At 45.0% G+C, this 19,019-nt stretch overlaps 2 protein-coding genes across 4 annotated transcripts in view; both read right to left on the bottom strand.

The window, feature by feature from the left end:
• Nucleotides 1–530: 530 nt before the first annotated feature.
• Nucleotides 531–16,118, bottom strand: LOC140593280 (xaa-Pro aminopeptidase 2-like). Its single transcript, XM_072717297.1, has 21 exons — nucleotides 11,584–16,118; nucleotides 7,743–7,810; nucleotides 7,528–7,638; nucleotides 7,381–7,444; nucleotides 6,986–7,090; nucleotides 6,627–6,713; nucleotides 6,233–6,376; nucleotides 5,868–5,969; nucleotides 5,535–5,616; nucleotides 5,161–5,362; nucleotides 4,760–4,849; nucleotides 3,897–4,006; nucleotides 3,590–3,667; nucleotides 3,422–3,493; nucleotides 3,192–3,252; nucleotides 3,035–3,104; nucleotides 2,801–2,905; nucleotides 2,504–2,563; nucleotides 2,213–2,289; nucleotides 1,864–1,953; nucleotides 531–1,124 (listed from the first exon to the last, which is right to left on the bottom strand). Exons 1-21 carry the CDS (start codon nucleotides 11,618–11,620, stop codon nucleotides 924–926), a joined length of 2,016 nt encoding a protein of 671 aa, XP_072573398.1. The 5' UTR covers nucleotides 11,621–16,118; the 3' UTR covers nucleotides 531–923.
• Nucleotides 16,119–17,452: 1,334 nt separating this feature from the next.
• The window catches only part of LOC111855460 (X-prolyl aminopeptidase (aminopeptidase P) 2, membrane-bound), a 92,618-nt gene continuing 91,051 nt past the window's right edge, over nucleotides 17,453–19,019 (bottom strand). For all 3 annotated transcript variants that reach the window (XM_072717294.1, XM_072717295.1, XM_072717296.1), the window contains 2 exons: nucleotides 18,786–18,875; nucleotides 17,453–18,046 (listed from right to left, as the gene is read on the bottom strand). In XM_072717294.1, coding sequence (XP_072573395.1) covers nucleotides 17,846–18,046; nucleotides 18,786–18,875 — 291 coding nt within the window. In that variant the 3' untranslated portion in view covers nucleotides 17,453–17,845. The remainder of the gene's footprint in view (nucleotides 18,047–18,785; nucleotides 18,876–19,019) is intronic.

Here is a 19,019-nt window from a genome sequence, read left to right as displayed (position 1 = left end):
ACTATTTTAGTCATCGGATCTTGCACTCTGATGCGAGATCTTCTAGAGTTTTCTCTCAGTTTGAGCGTTTTCCGATTTCTGCCTCTCAGAGTTTTCTGACCTGTGTTCTGCCTTATTGACCCCGAGTTTCTGTTCAGCCCCTTTGATGCCCGACGTGAATCGCCTGACCCCCGCCTGTACCCTGACCACGAGCCTTGCCAAGCCCCAAGATCGACTCCGCACATCGCCCGATCCCAGCCTGCCCCACAACAACAATCCTGTCTGCTTCTTGGGTTTTTTGGAGTGTTACGTTCTCCATTAATACGACCTGGACTACGAACAGCCTTCTTTTTGTATTACAGTCTCTTCGCATCTGATTCCACAACAGCGTCCTCTTTTCCCCTACAAAACCCTTACACTCAAAGCATTTTTTTGTTACATTCATTGAAAAACAGCTCTGTTATTAGATGATTTATCCTAGCTTGTGTGTTGTAGTTCAGGAATGTGTTGAGACAGTTTGTAATATTAACTATTTGTATATCTCCAGAGAATAAAAGAAATACTGACCGGAGGCCATACATTTATTAACATCACACTGTCAGGCAATGCTTGTCAACACGTGTCTCACATCTCCTACTGTTTATGCTGGTGCTACAGAAAAACCCCATCACCTTCACTAAAGCATGGCGGAGGCATAACATTGTCTATGCTCAGTTATTACTGATCTATCTATGCTGGCTAGGCACCTTCCCTTAGGAAGAAATCTAGTAAGATGCACAAAATGGGAGTCAATTACGCAAAAAAAAAGCCAAAACCACATTCACAAAGGAAAGTCATACGAATGACGGTGTGAGCTATCTCTGTACCCGTCTGTGATGCGTGATCAGTGAGTGCCTCCCATCATTCCCAACACACACACACACACACGGGGAGGGGCAGCGGCCTTAGAGGAGGTGCAGCAGGAGTAAGGCACTGGAGAGCAGCGCTGGTGCAGCCTGGAGCGAGAGCCCAGCACCTGCACCGTCGGACAGAAAGGGCTCTGTGTTCCTCAGGAGCCACGCCTTCTCCTCCAGCAGGCCCTGCTGCTCCAGCTCGGGTCCCACCACGCTACGGATCTTCTTGTAGTGGTCGTCCAGCCATTTCAGCTGCGGGGGACCGGGAGACAAGACAAGACAAACTCTGTCTCGCAAATTTAGCTTAATCATCCAAGCATGTCTAGAAACGCCGCTACATGCTAATGGTGGAAAGCAAGGTAATCCAAGACTGTGTGTTTTTTTTCCACTTTACAGGGAGGCATTTTAGTAGCATTATGGGTTGGAAAGCAGTGGGGGGGGGGGGGGGGGCAGAAACAGGATTGAGAACCACTGTTCTAGAGAAATTCTGCTTATATACTTATAACCAGCCAGTATGTGGATTTCAGTTGGTTTGCGTTGCATTTGTTAAAGTGCATTATAGGTAGTCAAGAAGTTTATAATAGGAGGTAGCGTCTCTAGGGCATGGTAACAGTGGAACCTCATCCATCCACTGTGTTTGGAAGAACTCCTTTCAGAGGTTGACAGGCGAAAGGCAAATGTATTACGCTCTGTGCCTGTGCGACAAGCTGAACAACGGTGCTGTATGTCCACGTCAGTCTGGGTCTTTGTAGGGTATTGCACAGAAAATAGCACGAGGTACAGTAATGGGCCAGCACCTCATGATGTAACCTGTGGTTTCATTTTGTCCAGAAATCTAGCATAACTGGGTGTTCTGGGGGGCAGTTAAGCATTCCTTAAAAGGGAGCCCTTTGGTAATGGGTGGTGTGGGGCTGCACTTCACTGGTGCAATCATCCTTGCATGAATTTATAACAATTCCTCAGGCTTCTGTCACAATCAGCTTGCTCTCACCTGCTCTGGGCTCAGAAGGGAAGTGTCAATCAGCTTCCTGTCGTAAGGCACCAGTGACACGGTGTCAAAGGTCAGGTACCCCTCACCATGCTGACAAGGGAAACGGACACAGATGGGACATTTAGTGTCCCTGTACCCCTCCTCCTCCTCACCCTGCTCCTCTTCTGGTCAGCTGACACACGTGATGTGGTTTCAGAAATCACAGCACCCCTCGGTCTCATTAGATCACTTCCATCAGTAGTTTGCTCCAGTTATAATTATTAAACAATAGACTTGATAAACATTCCTCATATAACTTGCATGGAGAGTCCCACTAAAATCAAGCTGGCAGAAGAGACATGCACTGTACCTTTGTTTCAACAGCTACCACAACTGCTACATCCTCAATCCTTATTCCAAACTCATTCTCTCTGTAATATCCTGGCTCTGCATGAAGCACAATCCAAATCAACCAAGATAACAGGAGGATAACAGTGAAATGTACAAACAAAAATATCAATACTATAAGAATATTTATGACTGACTAATATTTAAAGCCTTCATTGTATGTCCTGCATGTTCTATAGATGTAAACAAATCAGTGACATTTGACTTTCTTAATGGAGCGACAGAGTTCCAGCCTCTACAGAGGTTACCTCACCTATGGAGGTGAACATTCCCTCGGTAAATGGGATGTTATTGCTCTGGAATCCCACCGGCCCTGTGGGAGAGGCATTTATCACGAGGGACCATTGTGACGACACTTACAGGATCAGTCTCACTGAAGGCTACCACATGTACAAAAAACAGAACTAAAACAACCGTTTGTTAATTTTCCCAACATAATAACTAAAATAGTAGAGAGGAACAAAGGGTCCCATGGCCATGTATAAGATTGATGTAAACACTGATCATTTTAACAGTACAGATGACATGACAATTTGAAAAATGGTCTTACATTCATGGACACCAAAATAGTTCCCCACGCCGTGCCCGGTGCCATGACCATAGTTGAGGCCAATTTCCCATAATGCCCTGCGTCCCAGCATCTCCATATTCATCCCTATAGAAGGAAATATTTATGTTGCTACATCCAAAGGTCTCAGGGTCAAAGACTGTTTGAGAGCTTGTAAGTGAAGAGTGACATCTTGTGGAACATTAATGAACTATTTAAACAATTTGTTTTACTCACCTCTGGTACCCGTAGGGAAGATGGTACGCGATATCTCAATGTTTCCCATCAGCACACGCGTAAAAGCCTCCTGGGCATGTAAAGAAGAACCGAATCAGAGGTCGAGGTTTCTGGGCTCTTACCCATAATGCCAGGTTCTGAGTTCCCTGAAACTCACCTTCTGAAAGTCGGTGGGAGTACCCCAGTGCACAGTCCGAGTGATGTCAGTTGTACCATCTCTGGAAAGAGTGATAGACACACAGGAATCTGAGTAGAAACTTACATCCGCATGGTATCAGTATGAAAGACCTGCCTCTATTGATGATTATTAGTTTCAAAAGTTTATAAGGAACCCATTGATCTCTCTCGCAAAATGCACCGATACTTGATAGGATCATTCAGACTCACAGATACTGGCCACCCGAGTCAAGGAGAAACATCTCATTCACGGTCAGCGTGCGGCAGCTTTCGTTGGTGGGGCTGGGAGACACATCAGCAAAGAGCTCAGCTCAACAACTCGAGTGGATGCAGCCCAAGCCCAGCAGAAGGACATCAGGAGGACTAACTGGCCCATACCTGTAGTGGGCCAGGGCAGCGTTGGGCCCACTGGCCGATATGGTTTCAAAGCTGGGTCCCTTGTTGAAGTTCTGCTTGCTGAAATGGGAAGGACACCATACAGTAAGTGAGAAACGGCAGGGCCAGGGGGTGGATCCGTATCTTAGCGGAGAGACGTCTGTCTCTCTGTCTGCCTTACGGGTATATGAAGCGGGTGTGTGTCACTGTGGCTGTTTGAGATCCCTGTATAAACCATAAAGCCTACAGGGGCATTAATGTCTGTCTCTGCATCCACAGGCTGGTATTTCACATGATGAACTATCATCACCTGCGACACTCGTCCACAAAGTGGGCGGCGGTCAATTCTGTCTCCTGCCCCTCAGGGACAGTCTTCTCCAGCCTGGTCAACAGCTGGATGACAGCGACTGCATCCCTCACCTGCAGGACAGGTATGGAGACCGTGATACAGCAGCCACATGGTCACAGAATAGGCAATACCATCAAGATCATTGGAAAGGGGCTGTGTTCTCTCAGTCTATCCAGGATAAAATTACCTACTGGCAGAAGTGTAGCTACAAGACAGGCAAGGCAGGCAATTGCCTGGGGCCCCGAACTGGGTGGGGGCTCTTGGGGGCCAAACAATTATGTAGTACATTGCAATGACAAATATGTTTTTTTGTATTCTGTTTTTCACAAATGTGATAATAAAGGACTTGTATTTACTAAATTCTCTTTGTTGGTATTAATTCAGTGTTCACGCTAAAGTAATGGCGGTAAATTATACCGTGAAGGGGGAGGGCAAGTTGCAGAGCCCCATGGAGTTATTTTGCCAAGGGCCCCCAAAGGCTCTAGAATCACCGCTACCTGCTGGAAACACGTGAAGGAAGACAGAAGCTATTCCCTCCCTCCCCCACCTCTGAGTGCAAACAAAGATTGATGTAGATATTAATGTGAGACCGGCTTACAGTACAAATCAGGACTGTTTACACAAACTACCCTGAAGTGATGACGGCCCAGACAGTTCAGCAGCTCAGTCCATAAGTCCCCCTCCTCAGCTATGTTTATTGCACCATGCTAAGCAGCTCCAAAGGCACTAAAAGCTCCAGATCCATAAAAAGTGCCATAAAGTGTGTTTTAACGGCGGAGTGACGGAAACGTGGTGCCGGCAGCTGTGACGGCGGCCATCCCTACATGAGCCTGCCTCAGCACCCGCTCCTCTGTCTCGTCCTTCACCGCTTTGGTGATGAGCACTGGGGAATATGCGCTGGTCAGCTGCTTCTCCTGAGGACAGTGAGATGAGGCTAAATTTTAACGTATCTACTGCATCACATTATGAGGTTGCTTAACCCCATAGTGTGGCAGCCATGCTAAGTCAGTTGACCTTTTAAACTTCATTTGTTTGTTTTTCCATAGCAGGAAGAAAGCTAAATAAAGCAGTCAATAGCTTGGGGATGGTAATCTACTGTCTAATGACAGAGAGGCTCATGAATTATACTGGCATTTTGTTTGGTTTCCTGCATGTTTGAAGAAATCAACCTATGTCAATAACTCGGCAGAGTCTGTCGTTCCTGGTTCAGGAAGAGGTGCTTCACCTTTGGGCTGATGATCTCAGACAAGCCGCGGGTGGTGAACTCAGTGCCGATCCAGACTCTCACGCCAGGCCCCTCCACGTAGCCCTGGAGCTCGTTACGCACGTTGTCGTAGCCTGGCAGCTGTACGCAGAGGGAATCCTGACATGACGCATTCAGGTAGGCATGCAGCTCCTCTGTCACTCGCTGGTTGTGTACAAACAGCCTGAGTTTAAGAAGGACAGAAGGAAAATTTCCGTGAGATGGAAACAGAGAGAGAGCAAGAAAAAGATGTGTGGGATGACATGAAAATTGCCGTGAGGAAGAGTGGAAGATGTTCATCAGCCATCAGGCCTGTGATGTCATGTGGCCCATGTGATATGGCGCCTTCCACTTGCCAGATGTCGTCCTGGGTCAGCAGGGTGTAGGAGTAGAAGAAGGGGTTGTAGGGGATGTCATTACCACGCAGGTTGAAGAGCCCTGGAACACAGTAGCTGTGAAAGATGACTGTACACAACACTGGTTACTCAGGTCTTCACTTAATATACTTCTGAATATCAGGAATCTTATTAGAAACAGACAGATGTATAGACAATTATACTGGACTACACTGGACCGTCACTTTTAGAGATACTAAAATGTTCTGGTGCCACAGATGTTCCCAGATGTTTGTCAGTCTAATCAGCTGCCAGCTGTGCCAGGCGGTGTCGACAGGTGTGTCCAGCTCTTACAGGCCGTCTCGTCCAGTGCAGACAGCAGGATGGCCGTCGGCTTGTAGGGATTGTCACTCATCTGCTGCCGGATATCCTGCACTTTCTCCTGCCAGGTTCTCTCTGGACCAGACGGTGTTCAAAGGGCAGGACAAATAAACACAACAATAAGGGCCCTTGCTGCTAACGGAGTCATGATGAGTTTGATAGTGCCTTCATGTATGTGCTCTCAGATCGAGGGGATTTAATCCTTTATCAGAATCATAACAACCCACAAAGACTATACAAAGATCTAATTATACCGTTTACGATCCGTTCCTCTTGTTGTGCCCTATAGTTTTCAGGTCTCTGTGGCCATAGATCTGGGAACGGGATTACCGACACACCGATGATGTTGTCTGGGAGGCGGAAGAGGTTTTCAGGGGGAAGTGGGGGACGGTCTGTCCACACTTTGTCCACCAAGTTGTCAGGGAGGGACTTCAAGGATCGGTTGGTTGAGGCCAGCTTACTGTTAAAGGCCTCAAACGTGTCTGCAGCCAGTGTGGTGAGTCAGAAAGAAATTGTAAAGAGTCAGAGAAGAAATAAATACATGAAGGCATTTGTGTGAAAGAGTCTAGTATATCAATTAAGACCCTGCCCTTGTTTTACTTACTTGACAGAAAAACCCCATACCCAACCTGATAAAGTATACGGATGCAGGCTAATCCAGGACAGATCAAGCCAAGTGCCAAGCAACTGAATCATATTAGTTAATGTAAAGTGTCTCCTGCTATCACTCACCAACAGAGAAAAGAAAGGGGTCAAAGCCGATCTCCATGCCCTCTGGAACCTCCCGGATCAGCCAGTTTGCAATATTATCAACGGAGGCTGCATGATAGTGGAAAATGCCGAGTCAGTTTTGAGTAGATTGAAGCCTCCTCAAATTCTGGGTAGTATTTAAAATAAAGTCCATTCCACTATACACATTTCTCTTTCACATCATTCAGTTTTTTTTTGCAGAATAAATTCAGTTACCCTCTTCTGCAAAGTAATACACATTCATTTACACATTACAGAAAATGACAGTGCAGCAAGCCACACTTGCAGCGAGTATGACTGGGCCTTTTGTGAAGAAGAGCTCTCCAGTAGGGTCCACTCACAGTCTCTCACCAGCTCCCAGTTGCAGTCCATCTGTCGCTCGGCCTGCACCCAGTACCGACTATCAGTCCACAATACCGCCTGCGTCTGGGTCACCACCGCTGTGCCTGGGGGGAGGAGGGAGCCTCAGCCAATCACAGCCACCTTCAAAGGGTTTAATACCTCCAGTAACCGAGTCCTTCCAGGATGCGTTCAGTTAGATGTCAGTAAAGGTGAAGAAGTCCTTCCAAGATGGTTAGTTAGTAATGATGAAGAAGTCTATCTAGGACGGTTACAGTTCTCCCTTTGCTGTTCTCCAGCTGGATGCTTAAGATCCATAAGGCTTGAGGAGAACAAGCCACACGGCCAACAATAGACTAGACACATGACGATAGAGCAGGGTGATGGCAGGACATACCAGCAGATCCAGTGAAGCCCGTCATCCAGGCCCTCCGAGCATTGCGTGGGGCGATATATTCACTCTGTAGTGGAGGGAGGAGGTGTCACTCTTGCTGGCTTACAGAATAAGGTCATGTGAATGTGGATTGGGGTGGAGAGGGCTTACCAGATGGGCATCGGTGCCAGGGATGATGTAGGCGTGGATGCTGAGCGGAGCCATGGTCTGCCGTAGAGCGATGAGCCGCAGGGTGCTGTTGATGGCTGTGGGGGGGATGTACTGAAACACAGAAGGAAAGGAGACTCAGAACACAAATGCATAGCTGCAGAGGATGGAGGGACAGCATTTCTGAGTATAGTGCAGCAGGGGTAGGCCTGTCCTACTGGTGGGAAGGCTGAGCAGTTCCTCTCCATGTCCACACTGCTGTGGCACAAGACAGTGTTCAGGGTTCCTGCAGAAGCATTGTGGGAAATAAAAAAGGAAGTTAGAGATTTCTGAGTTGACTGTTTGCACCAAGGAATTCATCTGCCTGGAGTAAGCATAGCAGGATCAACTGCGATTCTTTACATCATCTAAGGTACAGTAATACTTTAATATAATGAGTCAGCTTGGGTGTAGAATGTACCAGTAGTGTCAGCTTGAAAGAGGACTTGAGAAATTATGACCATATATTGCATATTGGGCAATAGTTCCAACCAAGAAATCTGATTGGACAAGAGAGTTCTATCAGAGTATAACTGCACTCGGATGTTTCACATCAGCCATATCACGATGCTTTAAAGGTGTATCTAAAAACCATTATATGACCTCATTTCCATGAACACAGAGTTGGTGCTGAGCTGGTTCTGGCTCAGCGCCTTTTGAGAACCTGCCCGCATTTCCATCTGTCTACAAAATGAACGTAGACTGAGAATAAAGTAAAGGTTCATATGTTGTCCGTTTTGTTGGATTTAAGTTGATCTGTTTCGGATTTTAAGTTTTTATAAGCTGTGTTTTCAAAGTATGATGAATGCCATATTCAATGTTGAATATAATGCATGACTGTTTTGCACGGGTATCATTGCATGAGAACAATTAACACCATGGGCTATAGAAAACTATGAAGACATTCATGCTGAAGAAACTGCATCTCCTAAGGAGGTGGTTAATGGACAAACTGAAAGTGACGTGTCATACCACTGATGGTCAAAGTACATGTTAACCTGTGTGATTTTCCATTAACTGATGATCGAATGATGGAAAAAATATAAATAACAACAATATGTGTTTTCTAGATTCCTTTGTATGGAAGAATTTCAGGAACAACCATTCCTCATTGACTATGCAGTCTAATTGTAGTAATAATAGGTCAGGTGATCATGTATATGATTTATCCTTAGTTTCTTCTTATATTCATAACATGTATAAATGATCTTCATGTTGGTGTGAAATGAAAATGATTTCAAAACAACTCCTAAAACCACCCCAGTATTTGCAGCAACCATCTAATAATTTTTGACTAGATTAATAGCACAAGCACCTTGTTTTGATAATCAATACCTCATTGAATTATTTAACTATTCATCAATTTTCTGGTCTCCAGTTGTTAGCATTATAAATAAAATGTATTATTATTCTTCTTCTATTCAGAATCGTGGGGGGCTCCAGAGCCTACCCTGGATGCTATGGGCGCAAGGCAGGGAACAACCCAGGATGGGACACTAACCTATCGTACTGCACACTCACATGCCATTCATGCCAAAGGGAAATTGACCTTGGAATGTTTTTTTGGACTGCGGGGGGAAACCAGAGTACCCAGAGGAAACCCCACAATGACACAGGGAGAACATGCAAACTCTGCATGCTGGTGGTGAAATTTAAGGAAAACATGGATTGGCTGAGGTGCCCCTTAGGAGAGGTTTGGGAATTGAAGTTCAGTGGTGCCTTGACCCACGAACAGTCCTGTTCACAAACAAATCGGGTTACGAACCAGATGTTTGAAATTTTTTTGTACCGGTTCACGAACCGTGTTTCAGGCTGCAAACACTCAAACATCCCCCAGAAGCGCCCCAAAGAACCACCCGAAATGCGAAGAAGTGTACATTATGCCTGAGAACGGTTGTGGAATGTATAAAAAACTTGTCGCAGATGTATGTCTTTACTATATCTCTTCAGAGGTCGAATATCTGAAAAAAGAAAAAAATAGAGAGACAGAACATTCTGTTATAGCGGTACCTTTCAGTGATTGATAAACATGTTTGTGATGGTGTTTAACAGTCATATATCTATACATAAAATTGCAGTACTTCACTAATAACATTAACTCCTATTTAAGTGTTATATTCTCCATTCACACATAGTGACAACTGCGTATTGTTTGTTTACAGTACAAACAAAGAAGTTCAACGCCATACAGCACGTGGCATCACAAAATGTACATAAAAATTTTAGCCAAATGAAAATTATGTACAGTATAATAAAATAAATCACATTTTTGAAATTACTGTATTGTTTTTGACTGTTACTCAGTCTTTTAATGTTAATTGTTTAGTTTTTTGGGGGTGATGTTTTGTGGTTCTTTTCTGTGTTTTCGTATCTTTCGAGCGACCAGCCCGCCAACAAGCATATGCTCAGATGTTCATTGGTCCGTCTTCCGTAAACGTATTGTCACGGTTGCGGAGAGGCGAGCAGGGAAGCAGGGGAATAGAGCAAGGAAGTCGGGTTGAAACGGGAATTTATTTGGGAAAGACGGGACCGGGGAATCACAACAGGCAACATTAATGACGAGTCTGGGGAAGACGGACTCAGACGAGGACTAAATACAAAAGACAAGCCACAGGTAACAAGCCACAGGTGAGAACAATCAGGGCGAAACAGGAGGTAATGAAGTGGGCGTGGCACACATCAGGAGCGGACGGAGCGGGGCGTGACACGTATGTTCTCTCTTTCCCTTTTTTGCTCTTTAAGGTTATTTTAATTTAAGTCTATATTCTTGGTCACAGAAAAACAAAAAAAAATTTAAAAATCCAGTGTTTCTGAGGTTTGAACAAATTATTTGTATTTACATTATTTTAAATGGGAAAAATTGATTCAGGTCGCGAACTGAGTCCTTGAAAGAATTAAGTTAGTGAGCTGAGGTATGATCTAACATCCATCAGTAACTTTTAGAGCAGTGATTCTCAACCCATGGGTCGCTGCAAGTTATGAAAGGGTCGCGAGGCACAGCTGGAAATGTAAGCATTTTAAAACCAGCAAGCTCCTATGCTGATCCACAGTCAGATTTCCCAGCCCCAATCCTAGAATTAACCTATATAAATGGGTTTTGGGTCTGCAAATGCTTAGCGCAAAACTAGTGAACACTCAACCAATCCAAGAAGCCAGGATTCTTAATTTAAAATTCACTGGCACATCCAATCAGATTTGTACGATAGGCATTGATTGGCACAAATTGCAGTGTGCACTACGTGCTTGATCATAGTGTTAATTTAAACCTATACTTGATATATGGTCACGACTAAGCTGGCATGGTAAAAATTGGGTTGAGGTGCAAAAAAGGTTGAGAAGGGTTGTTATCGAGAACATAAGAAAATTATTGTTAGTTGTGGCCTGATGCATCTGTGCTTGTACAGTATAAGGTAGAGTGGCATCCCTTTCAGGATTTCCCCTGTCTTGTGCTCTAAGCTCCCTTGAACGGGCTCCAGGAGGACCATGACTCTTGGTTGCATAAGCGATTATAGGAAATGGAGAGTCACGTGATCATTTCAAAGGTGACTCCTATGGTTTAAGGCAAGTTTTGTAGAGTAAAGTAACAAAGGCAACAAGATCATCCTCTAGCTAAAGGCTTTACCTCTTGGTACTGTATGTAACCTGCTACTTTTAGCATCAAATTCCCGAGGAGAAACTCTCAAATGAATTGTGCTTCTTAAAAAGGAGTTACAGTAATGATGATCTCTGTACATTAATGTTTTGAGGAACTACTGTCCAGAACAAATGGCAACCCGTAATGAAGAAGTATTTACTACCTCCAGACATGGTGTTTATTGTTTTCTAAATGAAAAATGACACAAAGGAACGAGTGGATATACTATTAACTACCTTTTATCACACGTTTTTAAAAATCCACCCAAAGGTTTGCCTATCACTCCCAACACACAAATACACAAACAATCGCCCACATACACACAGTAGTGGCACATTCATTTGAAAACCCTCTTGGTGTATAATCCATAAAGAAACAGTTCTTACCTCCCAGAATGAAAGTAGTCAAAATCCAACCATGCATGCTTGAGCTGTCAGGTCACCAGTGTGAAGCCAAGGTTTCGCCAGCTTTCACCCTTTTATAAGCCTGCGGTCACATGCATTACCTCAAGTGGGGGGTCTCGATCATCTTCCTGAGAAATGTGGGTCACATTGGCAAACATCTTTGCATCTGTGCACTGAGTGGTACACTTCCTGTGATACAGGGGTTGCCAAATAGCTGTATCCTGTTGTATAGTGCAGACATTGCTTTAAATAGCAGAGGCCTCTGCAGAGTCGTTTTCTCTTACATTGATTCCTACTGTATCCTCATACATTCACTATGTAAGGGTTAATGTATGGCTTTTCGTGCCAGCCCCGCTAGGATTTTGCAAATCTGTGATTGTAGAAATCAGTGAATTTACACAATATTTGCAAGAGGATGCGACTTTTCAAATTTACCGCAGTTTTTCCACAATAAATCAACAGACTGCTTGCATTAAGGCTTTTGATGTTGTCCCCCACAAGAGGCTCTTACTTAAACTCAAAGCGACAGGTATTTTAGGAACTGTAGCGACCTGGATTGATAACTGGTTAACAGATAGGAAGCAGCGAGTAGTTATAAGAGGCACAATGTCACAGTGGGCCTGCGTTCATAGTGGGGTACCACAGGGTTTAATTTTAGGACCACTATTGTTCCTAGTTTACATAAATGATATAGACATCAATATATACAGTAAACTGCTGAAATTTGCAGATGACACCAAGGTGGGTGGTGTAGCAGATACTGAACTAGCGGCTCAGCAGCTACAGCGGGATCTTGATTTAATTAATGACTGGGCCGATACCTGGCAGATGAAATTTAACATAGACAAATGTAAGGTACTCCATATAGGGAGCAGAAATATAAAGTACAGGTATTTTATGGGACCTACTGAAATAAAGGTAGCTGATTATGAGAAAGACCTTGGTGTGTATGTTGATGCTTCCTTGTCTCATTCTCGCCAGTGCGGGGAAGCAATAAAAAAGGCCAATAGGATGTTGGGGTATATCTCCAGGTGTGTGGAGTTTAAGTCAAGGGAGGTAATGCTAAGATTATACAATTCCTTGGTGAGACCTCACCTAGAATATTGTGTGCAGGTTTGGTCACCATATCTGAAAAAGGACATTGCGGCCTTAGAGAAGGTGCAGCGTAGGGCCACAAGAATGATTCCTGATCTCAGAGGAATGTCATACGAGGAAAGGTTAGTTGAGCTAAATCTGTTCAGCCTCAAGCAAAGGAGACTGAGGGGGGACATGATCCAGGTCTATAAGATTCTAACAGGTTTGGATGCTGTTCAACGAAATAGTTACTTCAGCATTAGTTCAAATACAAGAACTCGTGGCCATAGGTGGAAAATAGCGGGAGAACATTTCAAACTGGATTTAAGGAAGCACTTCTTTACACAGCGTGTAGTCAGAGTATGGAATAGTCTTCCTGATAATGTAGTGCAAGCTGAATACTTGGGTTCCTTTAAATCAGAGCTAGATAAGATTTTAACAACTTTGAGCTATTAGTTACAGTAAGTTCTCCCCAAGCGAGCTCGATGGGCCGAATGGCCTCCTCTCGTTTGTATAGTTCTTATGTTCTTATTTGGACCACTACACATTCTGTGATGCCACTGCAGTGGGCATTTATGTATATTTCTTGCTACACTTCGCTGCTGTAAAGATGAGCACAGTGAGCACATCTCATTTGAGGAATTATATAGAGCTCAGATAAACATAGTTTACATAAAACAAACAATGGGCACTTTGAAAATGAAATCGTTCATTTTCCCCCTATGTATCTGAGTGTGCCAGATGTTGGAATAACTCATGATCAAACTTCCATGGATGTTAACCAGCTTTTAATAATATGGACAGAGAACCACGGTTTGGGAAAAATAGAGTGACTGGGCATGAGCTGACAAAAGCCTGGAAGGCATGGCACGCTGTGTCTTGGCATTGCATTTTAGGTCACACTGTGTCTTGACATACTAGTTCCAACATTTAACCAACAGATTCCTGGGAAAAGGGATGTCTCTTTGGGCTATTATTGCTGACCTGGGCCTACCCAGACTATCCAGACCGGGTACAGGATGACCTGGCATTTCAGGCCTTCTTAGAGGGCCTCTCCCCTGCGACTCTACAGCATGATCTCCACCTTGTGAGAGGAGCTTAAAGGGGCTGGACGACAAAGAGAAGGAACAATTGTGGGACCTACTTCAAGGCTACATGGACATATTGTATTCACTGCCAGGGATGAGGACAGCACCTGGACAAACTTTGTCCAACACTAAATAGACACCGGTGAGGCTGCCCCCAGCCACCTGTGCCTCCATTATCTGCTGCTGGCAAAGAGGTAGGCAGTTGAGGAGAAAGTCCGAAAGATGGCAGCAGCAGGAATCATAGAGCTATCCATAAGCTCATGAGCTGCCCTGCTGTCCTGGTCCAGAAGAAAGGTGGTAGCTGGCAGTTCTGTGTGGACTACCACTGCCTGAATGCCATCACCCAGACAGGTATCCCTTTGCTCTTAGTAATGTTGCCCTCGACAGATATCAGCTAATGTAGTTTATTATATGGCCACAGCAGGTACTGGCAGGCAGCCCTGCCAGCCAATGCAAAAGAGACGACTAAATTCACTCTGGCTCAGGGGCTGTGGCACTTCACTGTGATGCCCTTTGGGCTATGCGATACCCCAACCACCTTTGAGCGCCTCACGGAGAAGGTACAGGCAGGAATCCCCAGGAGTCAGTGTATTGTTTATCTAGATGATTTGCTGGAGCAAGTCTCAGGATTTTACCAGGCGCTGGACAACTTGTAGGACGTATTCTCTGCAATAAGGCAGGCTGGCCTGAAGCTAAACCCATCCAAGTACCATCTGCTTCGATGGTGGGAAATGCTCCTGTCGACAGTAGCTGGCTATGGTCTAGGAAAGGACAACCCTTCACTCAGCTAACCAAATAAGGAACTTTCTGGTATGAGCTTCCTGCTACTGTCAGTTTCTTCAAGGATTTGCAGATATGCACCAACTGACTACCAAAGGAACTGAGTGGTCCTAGTCCAAGGACTATTGTAGCCTATCACCTGCCATCACCCCTGATGTAATTCCCCAACCCTGCAACTCAATTCTGTTGGGCACAGATGCCCGTGATACCCAGATTGGGGCAGTCCTCTCCCAAGTCCAAGAGGAGAAGGAGTAAGTGGACACATATTTCATTTGCCAGCTAGTCAAACCTGGAAGGAATTATATCACTTGCAAAGAGCTCCTGGCAGTGGTGGCAAGCCTGAAGCACTTTTCAGCCCTACTTCTATGGCGAGTAGTCTGACAACTTCCAGGTGCCAAAGAGATAAGTCCGCTGTCTTGAGGCACTCTAGCCATACCATTTCAAGAACCAGTACTGGGCAGGCTGGCTCCATGGCAATGCAGATGCCTTGTCCTACAGACCCTGCAAGAGTAGAGTATAGAGTAGAGCACCAGAGTGCAGTGGCCAGGGTGTAAGAAGACTCCCGAGCACAGGGGATGCCAAGTTGGACCCAGAACCTGCACACAGCAACCCCCCTCATCACATCAGCAGCAAGACCTGACAACCAGCACTGGCCACAGCAACTGAGGTTCCTTACAACTCAGCAATGGAAATTCAAGCCCTTGACTTTGTGGGGTTATGGCAGGCCCAGAGGCAGACCCAGAGCTCTCAAAACTATAAACAGTAAATAATTCAGCCTTTACCAATAATGCAGCTAAATATCTACATGTTGTCACAAGGTGGCCTAGGTGTGAATCCATGGGGTTTACTGGGCAACACATGACGTAGACTATAACAACAGAGGTTACAAGTAAGACCCAGCGGGCACTGTGGCCAGCAACGACAATATGACCACTACAACGAACACTGTCAACAAAGACACCAAAGACGCCCGTAGATATAAAGGGTAAAACACAGGTGCAACACAAGTAGGGCAGGATAATTATGGGACACGATAGAGGAGGTAACACAATGGGTAAGCCTGACACATATAATAGAGCAAAATTAATAAATTAATGGCTGAATTTATATTCACTTTTCTTTGCCTCTGCAGCCATGCTTTTAAAAAATGCACAGCTTGGGAGTACATTAAGCCGTTTACACCATGGTTACTATGCATTTGGCTTACACGTTTGTACATGAAGAATGGACTTTGGGCTCAGCAGCAGGTAATTTCCAACTAACAGCTGGCTTATGGTCTTGGCAACGAACTGCTTTAGAATTAAAGTGGTGGCTTGGTTGTATTTAAGCAAAATGTTTAATAGTGGTAGGCTTGGGCAGTATCTAATATTTCATGCAGTTTGTCTTGCATTATCCCTTACTTAACAATCACCCACAATGGTGGGTGTTTTCAAAATGAACCTTCAGACAGAGCCCAGTACTTAAAGCCATAATATCATCAGGTGTTCCTAGGCATTTCTAAGCACACGGACATGCACAAACTTACGTAAATGGTTAGCTAGTTAGCTCAAAAAACATTACCAATGAAGTAGCAGTAATGTACCAACTAACCAGTTAAAAAAGGAAAAATACTCTCCTATATGCGTTAGCTTACAATCCCCCACAACTCTTTCCTGGTCAGGTGGATGGATTATTCCATAGGTATCTGGTCTTTATTAATATTAAACACATGATGGAGCAAGACGTATTCTGCATCATTAATCGATTGCAAAAGAGATGACCTGTTAACAGCAATGTTTTCGTGTCGATTTCTTATTTTTTTTTTATTATTTATTGGTGTACAGCACTTTGGTCAGCAATAGCTGTGTTTAAATGTGCTTTATAAATAAATTTTACTTACTTACTTATCTACCAATGACAAAAGTTTGTGCATTGATCCAGATGGAGAGATTGGACATGTAAGAAAAATGACATTTTCACCACTGTGGAGGACATGGTGATACCGCTGACTGTCAAATCGCGAGGGGGGTGTTCCACAGCGGCATTTCCCCTGGGTCTGATGATAGACAATCCCTGGGTGCCAATATTCAAAGTGTGTACCATCATCCTCATACTGCATGTTTTTATGATGCTTTTACCATCTTCTTTGGAACCTTTTTCGGTTGTAGTCAATGTATTCCATGTCTGTGTTCACTGTTTTGCTTCCTCAATGTCACGGATCAACCCTGGGGATCCCCAACTGACGTCAGGAAGACCACGCCTCCGGGGATTCCTTGATCCACCTTTCTCCGTTTTAACAAGCTGTCAGTTTCGCGCAGCTATACTGGGTTGTCCGGTTTCTCCGGTTTTCAGTGCAACCACCTACCGCAAGCTGTTGCAGGTTATTTCCAATTAAGGGAGACTATTTTAGTCATCGGATCTTGCACTCTGATGCGAGATCTTCTAGAGTTTTCTCTCAGTTTGAGCGTTTTCCGATTTCTGCCTCTCAGAGTTTTCTGACCTGTGTTCTGCCTTATTGACCCCGAGTTTCTGTTCAGCCCCTTTGATGCCCGACGTGAATCGCCTGACCCCCGCCTGTACCCTGACCACGAGCCTTGCCAAGCCCCAAGATCGACTCCGCACATCGCCCGATCCCAGCCTGCCCCACAACAACAATCCTGTCTGCTTCTTGGGTTTTTTGGAGTGTTACGTTCTCCATTAATACGACCTGGACTACGAACAGCCTTCTTTTTGTATTACAGTCTCTTCGCATCTGATTCCACAACAGCGTCCTCTTTTCCCCTACAAAACCCTTACACTCAAAGCATTTTTTTGTTACATTCATTGAAAAACAGCTCTGTTATTAGATGATTTATCCTAGCTTGTGTGTTGTAGTTCAGGAATGTGTTGAGACAGTTTGTAATATTAACTATTTGTATATCTCCAGAGAATAAAAGAAATACTGACCGGAGGCCATACATTTATTAACATCACACTGTCAGGCAATGCTTGTCAACACGTGTCTCACATCTCCTACTGTTTATGCTGGTGCTACAGAAAAACCCCATCACCTTCACTAAAGCATGGCGGAGGCATAACATTGTCTATGCTCAGTTATTACTGATCTATCTATGCTGGCTAGGCACCTTCCCTTAGGAAGAAATCTAGTAAGATGCACAAAATGGGAGTCAATTACGCAAAAAAAAAGCCAAAACCACATTCACAAAGGAAAGTCATACGAATGACGGTGTGAGCTATCTCTGTACCCGTCTGTGATGCGTGATCAGTGAGTGCCTCCCATCATTCCCAACACACACACACACACACGGGGAGGGGCAGCGGCCTTAGAGGAGGTGCAGCAGGAGTAAGGCACTGGAGAGCAGCGCTGGTGCAGCCTGGAGCGAGAGCCCAGCACCTGCACCGTCGGACAGAAAGGGCTCTGTGTTCCTCAGGAGCCACGCCTTCTCCTCCAGCAGGCCCTGCTGCTCCAGCTCGGGTCCCACCACGCTACGGATCTTCTTGTAGTGGTCGTCCAGCCATTTCAGCTGCGGGGGACCGGGAGACAAGACAAGACAAACTCTGTCTCGCAAATTTAGCTTAATCATCCAAGCATGTCTAGAAACGCCGCTACATGCTAATGGTGGAAAGCAAGGTAATCCAAGACTGTGTGTTTTTTTTCCACTTTACAGGGAGGCATTTTAGTAGCATTATGGGTTGGAAAGCAGTGGGGGGGGGGGGGGGGGCAGAAACAGGATTGAGAACCACTGTTCTAGAGAAATTCTGCTTATATACTTATAACCAGCCAGTATGTGGATTTCAGTTGGTTTGCGTTGCATTTGTTAAAGTGCATTATAGGTAGTCAAGAAGTTTATAATAGGAGGTAGCGTCTCTAGGGCATGGTAACAGTGGAACCTCATCCATCCACTGTGTTTGGAAGAACTCCTTTCAGAGGTTGACAGGCGAAAGGCAAATGTATTACGCTCTGTGCCTGTGCGACAAGCTGAACAACGGTGCTGTATGTCCACGTCAGTCTGGGTCTTTGTAGGGTATTGCACAGAAAATAGCACGAGGTACAGTAATGGGCCAGCACCTCATGATGTAACCTGTGGTTTCATTTTGTCCAGAAATCTAGCATAACTGGGTGTTCTGGGGGGCAGTTAAGCATTCCTTAAAAGGGAGCCCTTTGGTAATGGGTGGTGTGGGGCTGCACTTCACTGGTGCAATCATCCTTGCATGAATTTATAACAATTCCTCAGGCTTCTGTCACAATCAGCTTGCTCTCACCTGCTCTGGGCTCAGAAGGGAAGTGTCAATCAGCTTCCTGTCGTAAGGCACCAGTGACACGGTGTCAAAGGTCAGGTACCCCTCACCATGCTGACAAGGGAAACGGACACAGATGGGACATTTAGTGTCCCTGTACCCCTCCTCCTCCTCACCCTGCTCCTCTTCTGGTCAGCTGACACACGTGATGTGGTTTCAGAAATCACAGCACCCCTCGGTCTCATTAGATCACTTCCA

Source organism: Paramormyrops kingsleyae, chromosome 10, assembly GCF_048594095.1.
Source record: "Paramormyrops kingsleyae isolate MSU_618 chromosome 10, PKINGS_0.4, whole genome shotgun sequence".
Taxonomy (NCBI): Eukaryota; Metazoa; Chordata; class Actinopteri; order Osteoglossiformes; family Mormyridae; genus Paramormyrops; species Paramormyrops kingsleyae.
The sequence above is the reverse complement of the archived record's forward strand: the minus strand, read 5'-3'. Positions and strand labels throughout refer to the sequence as shown.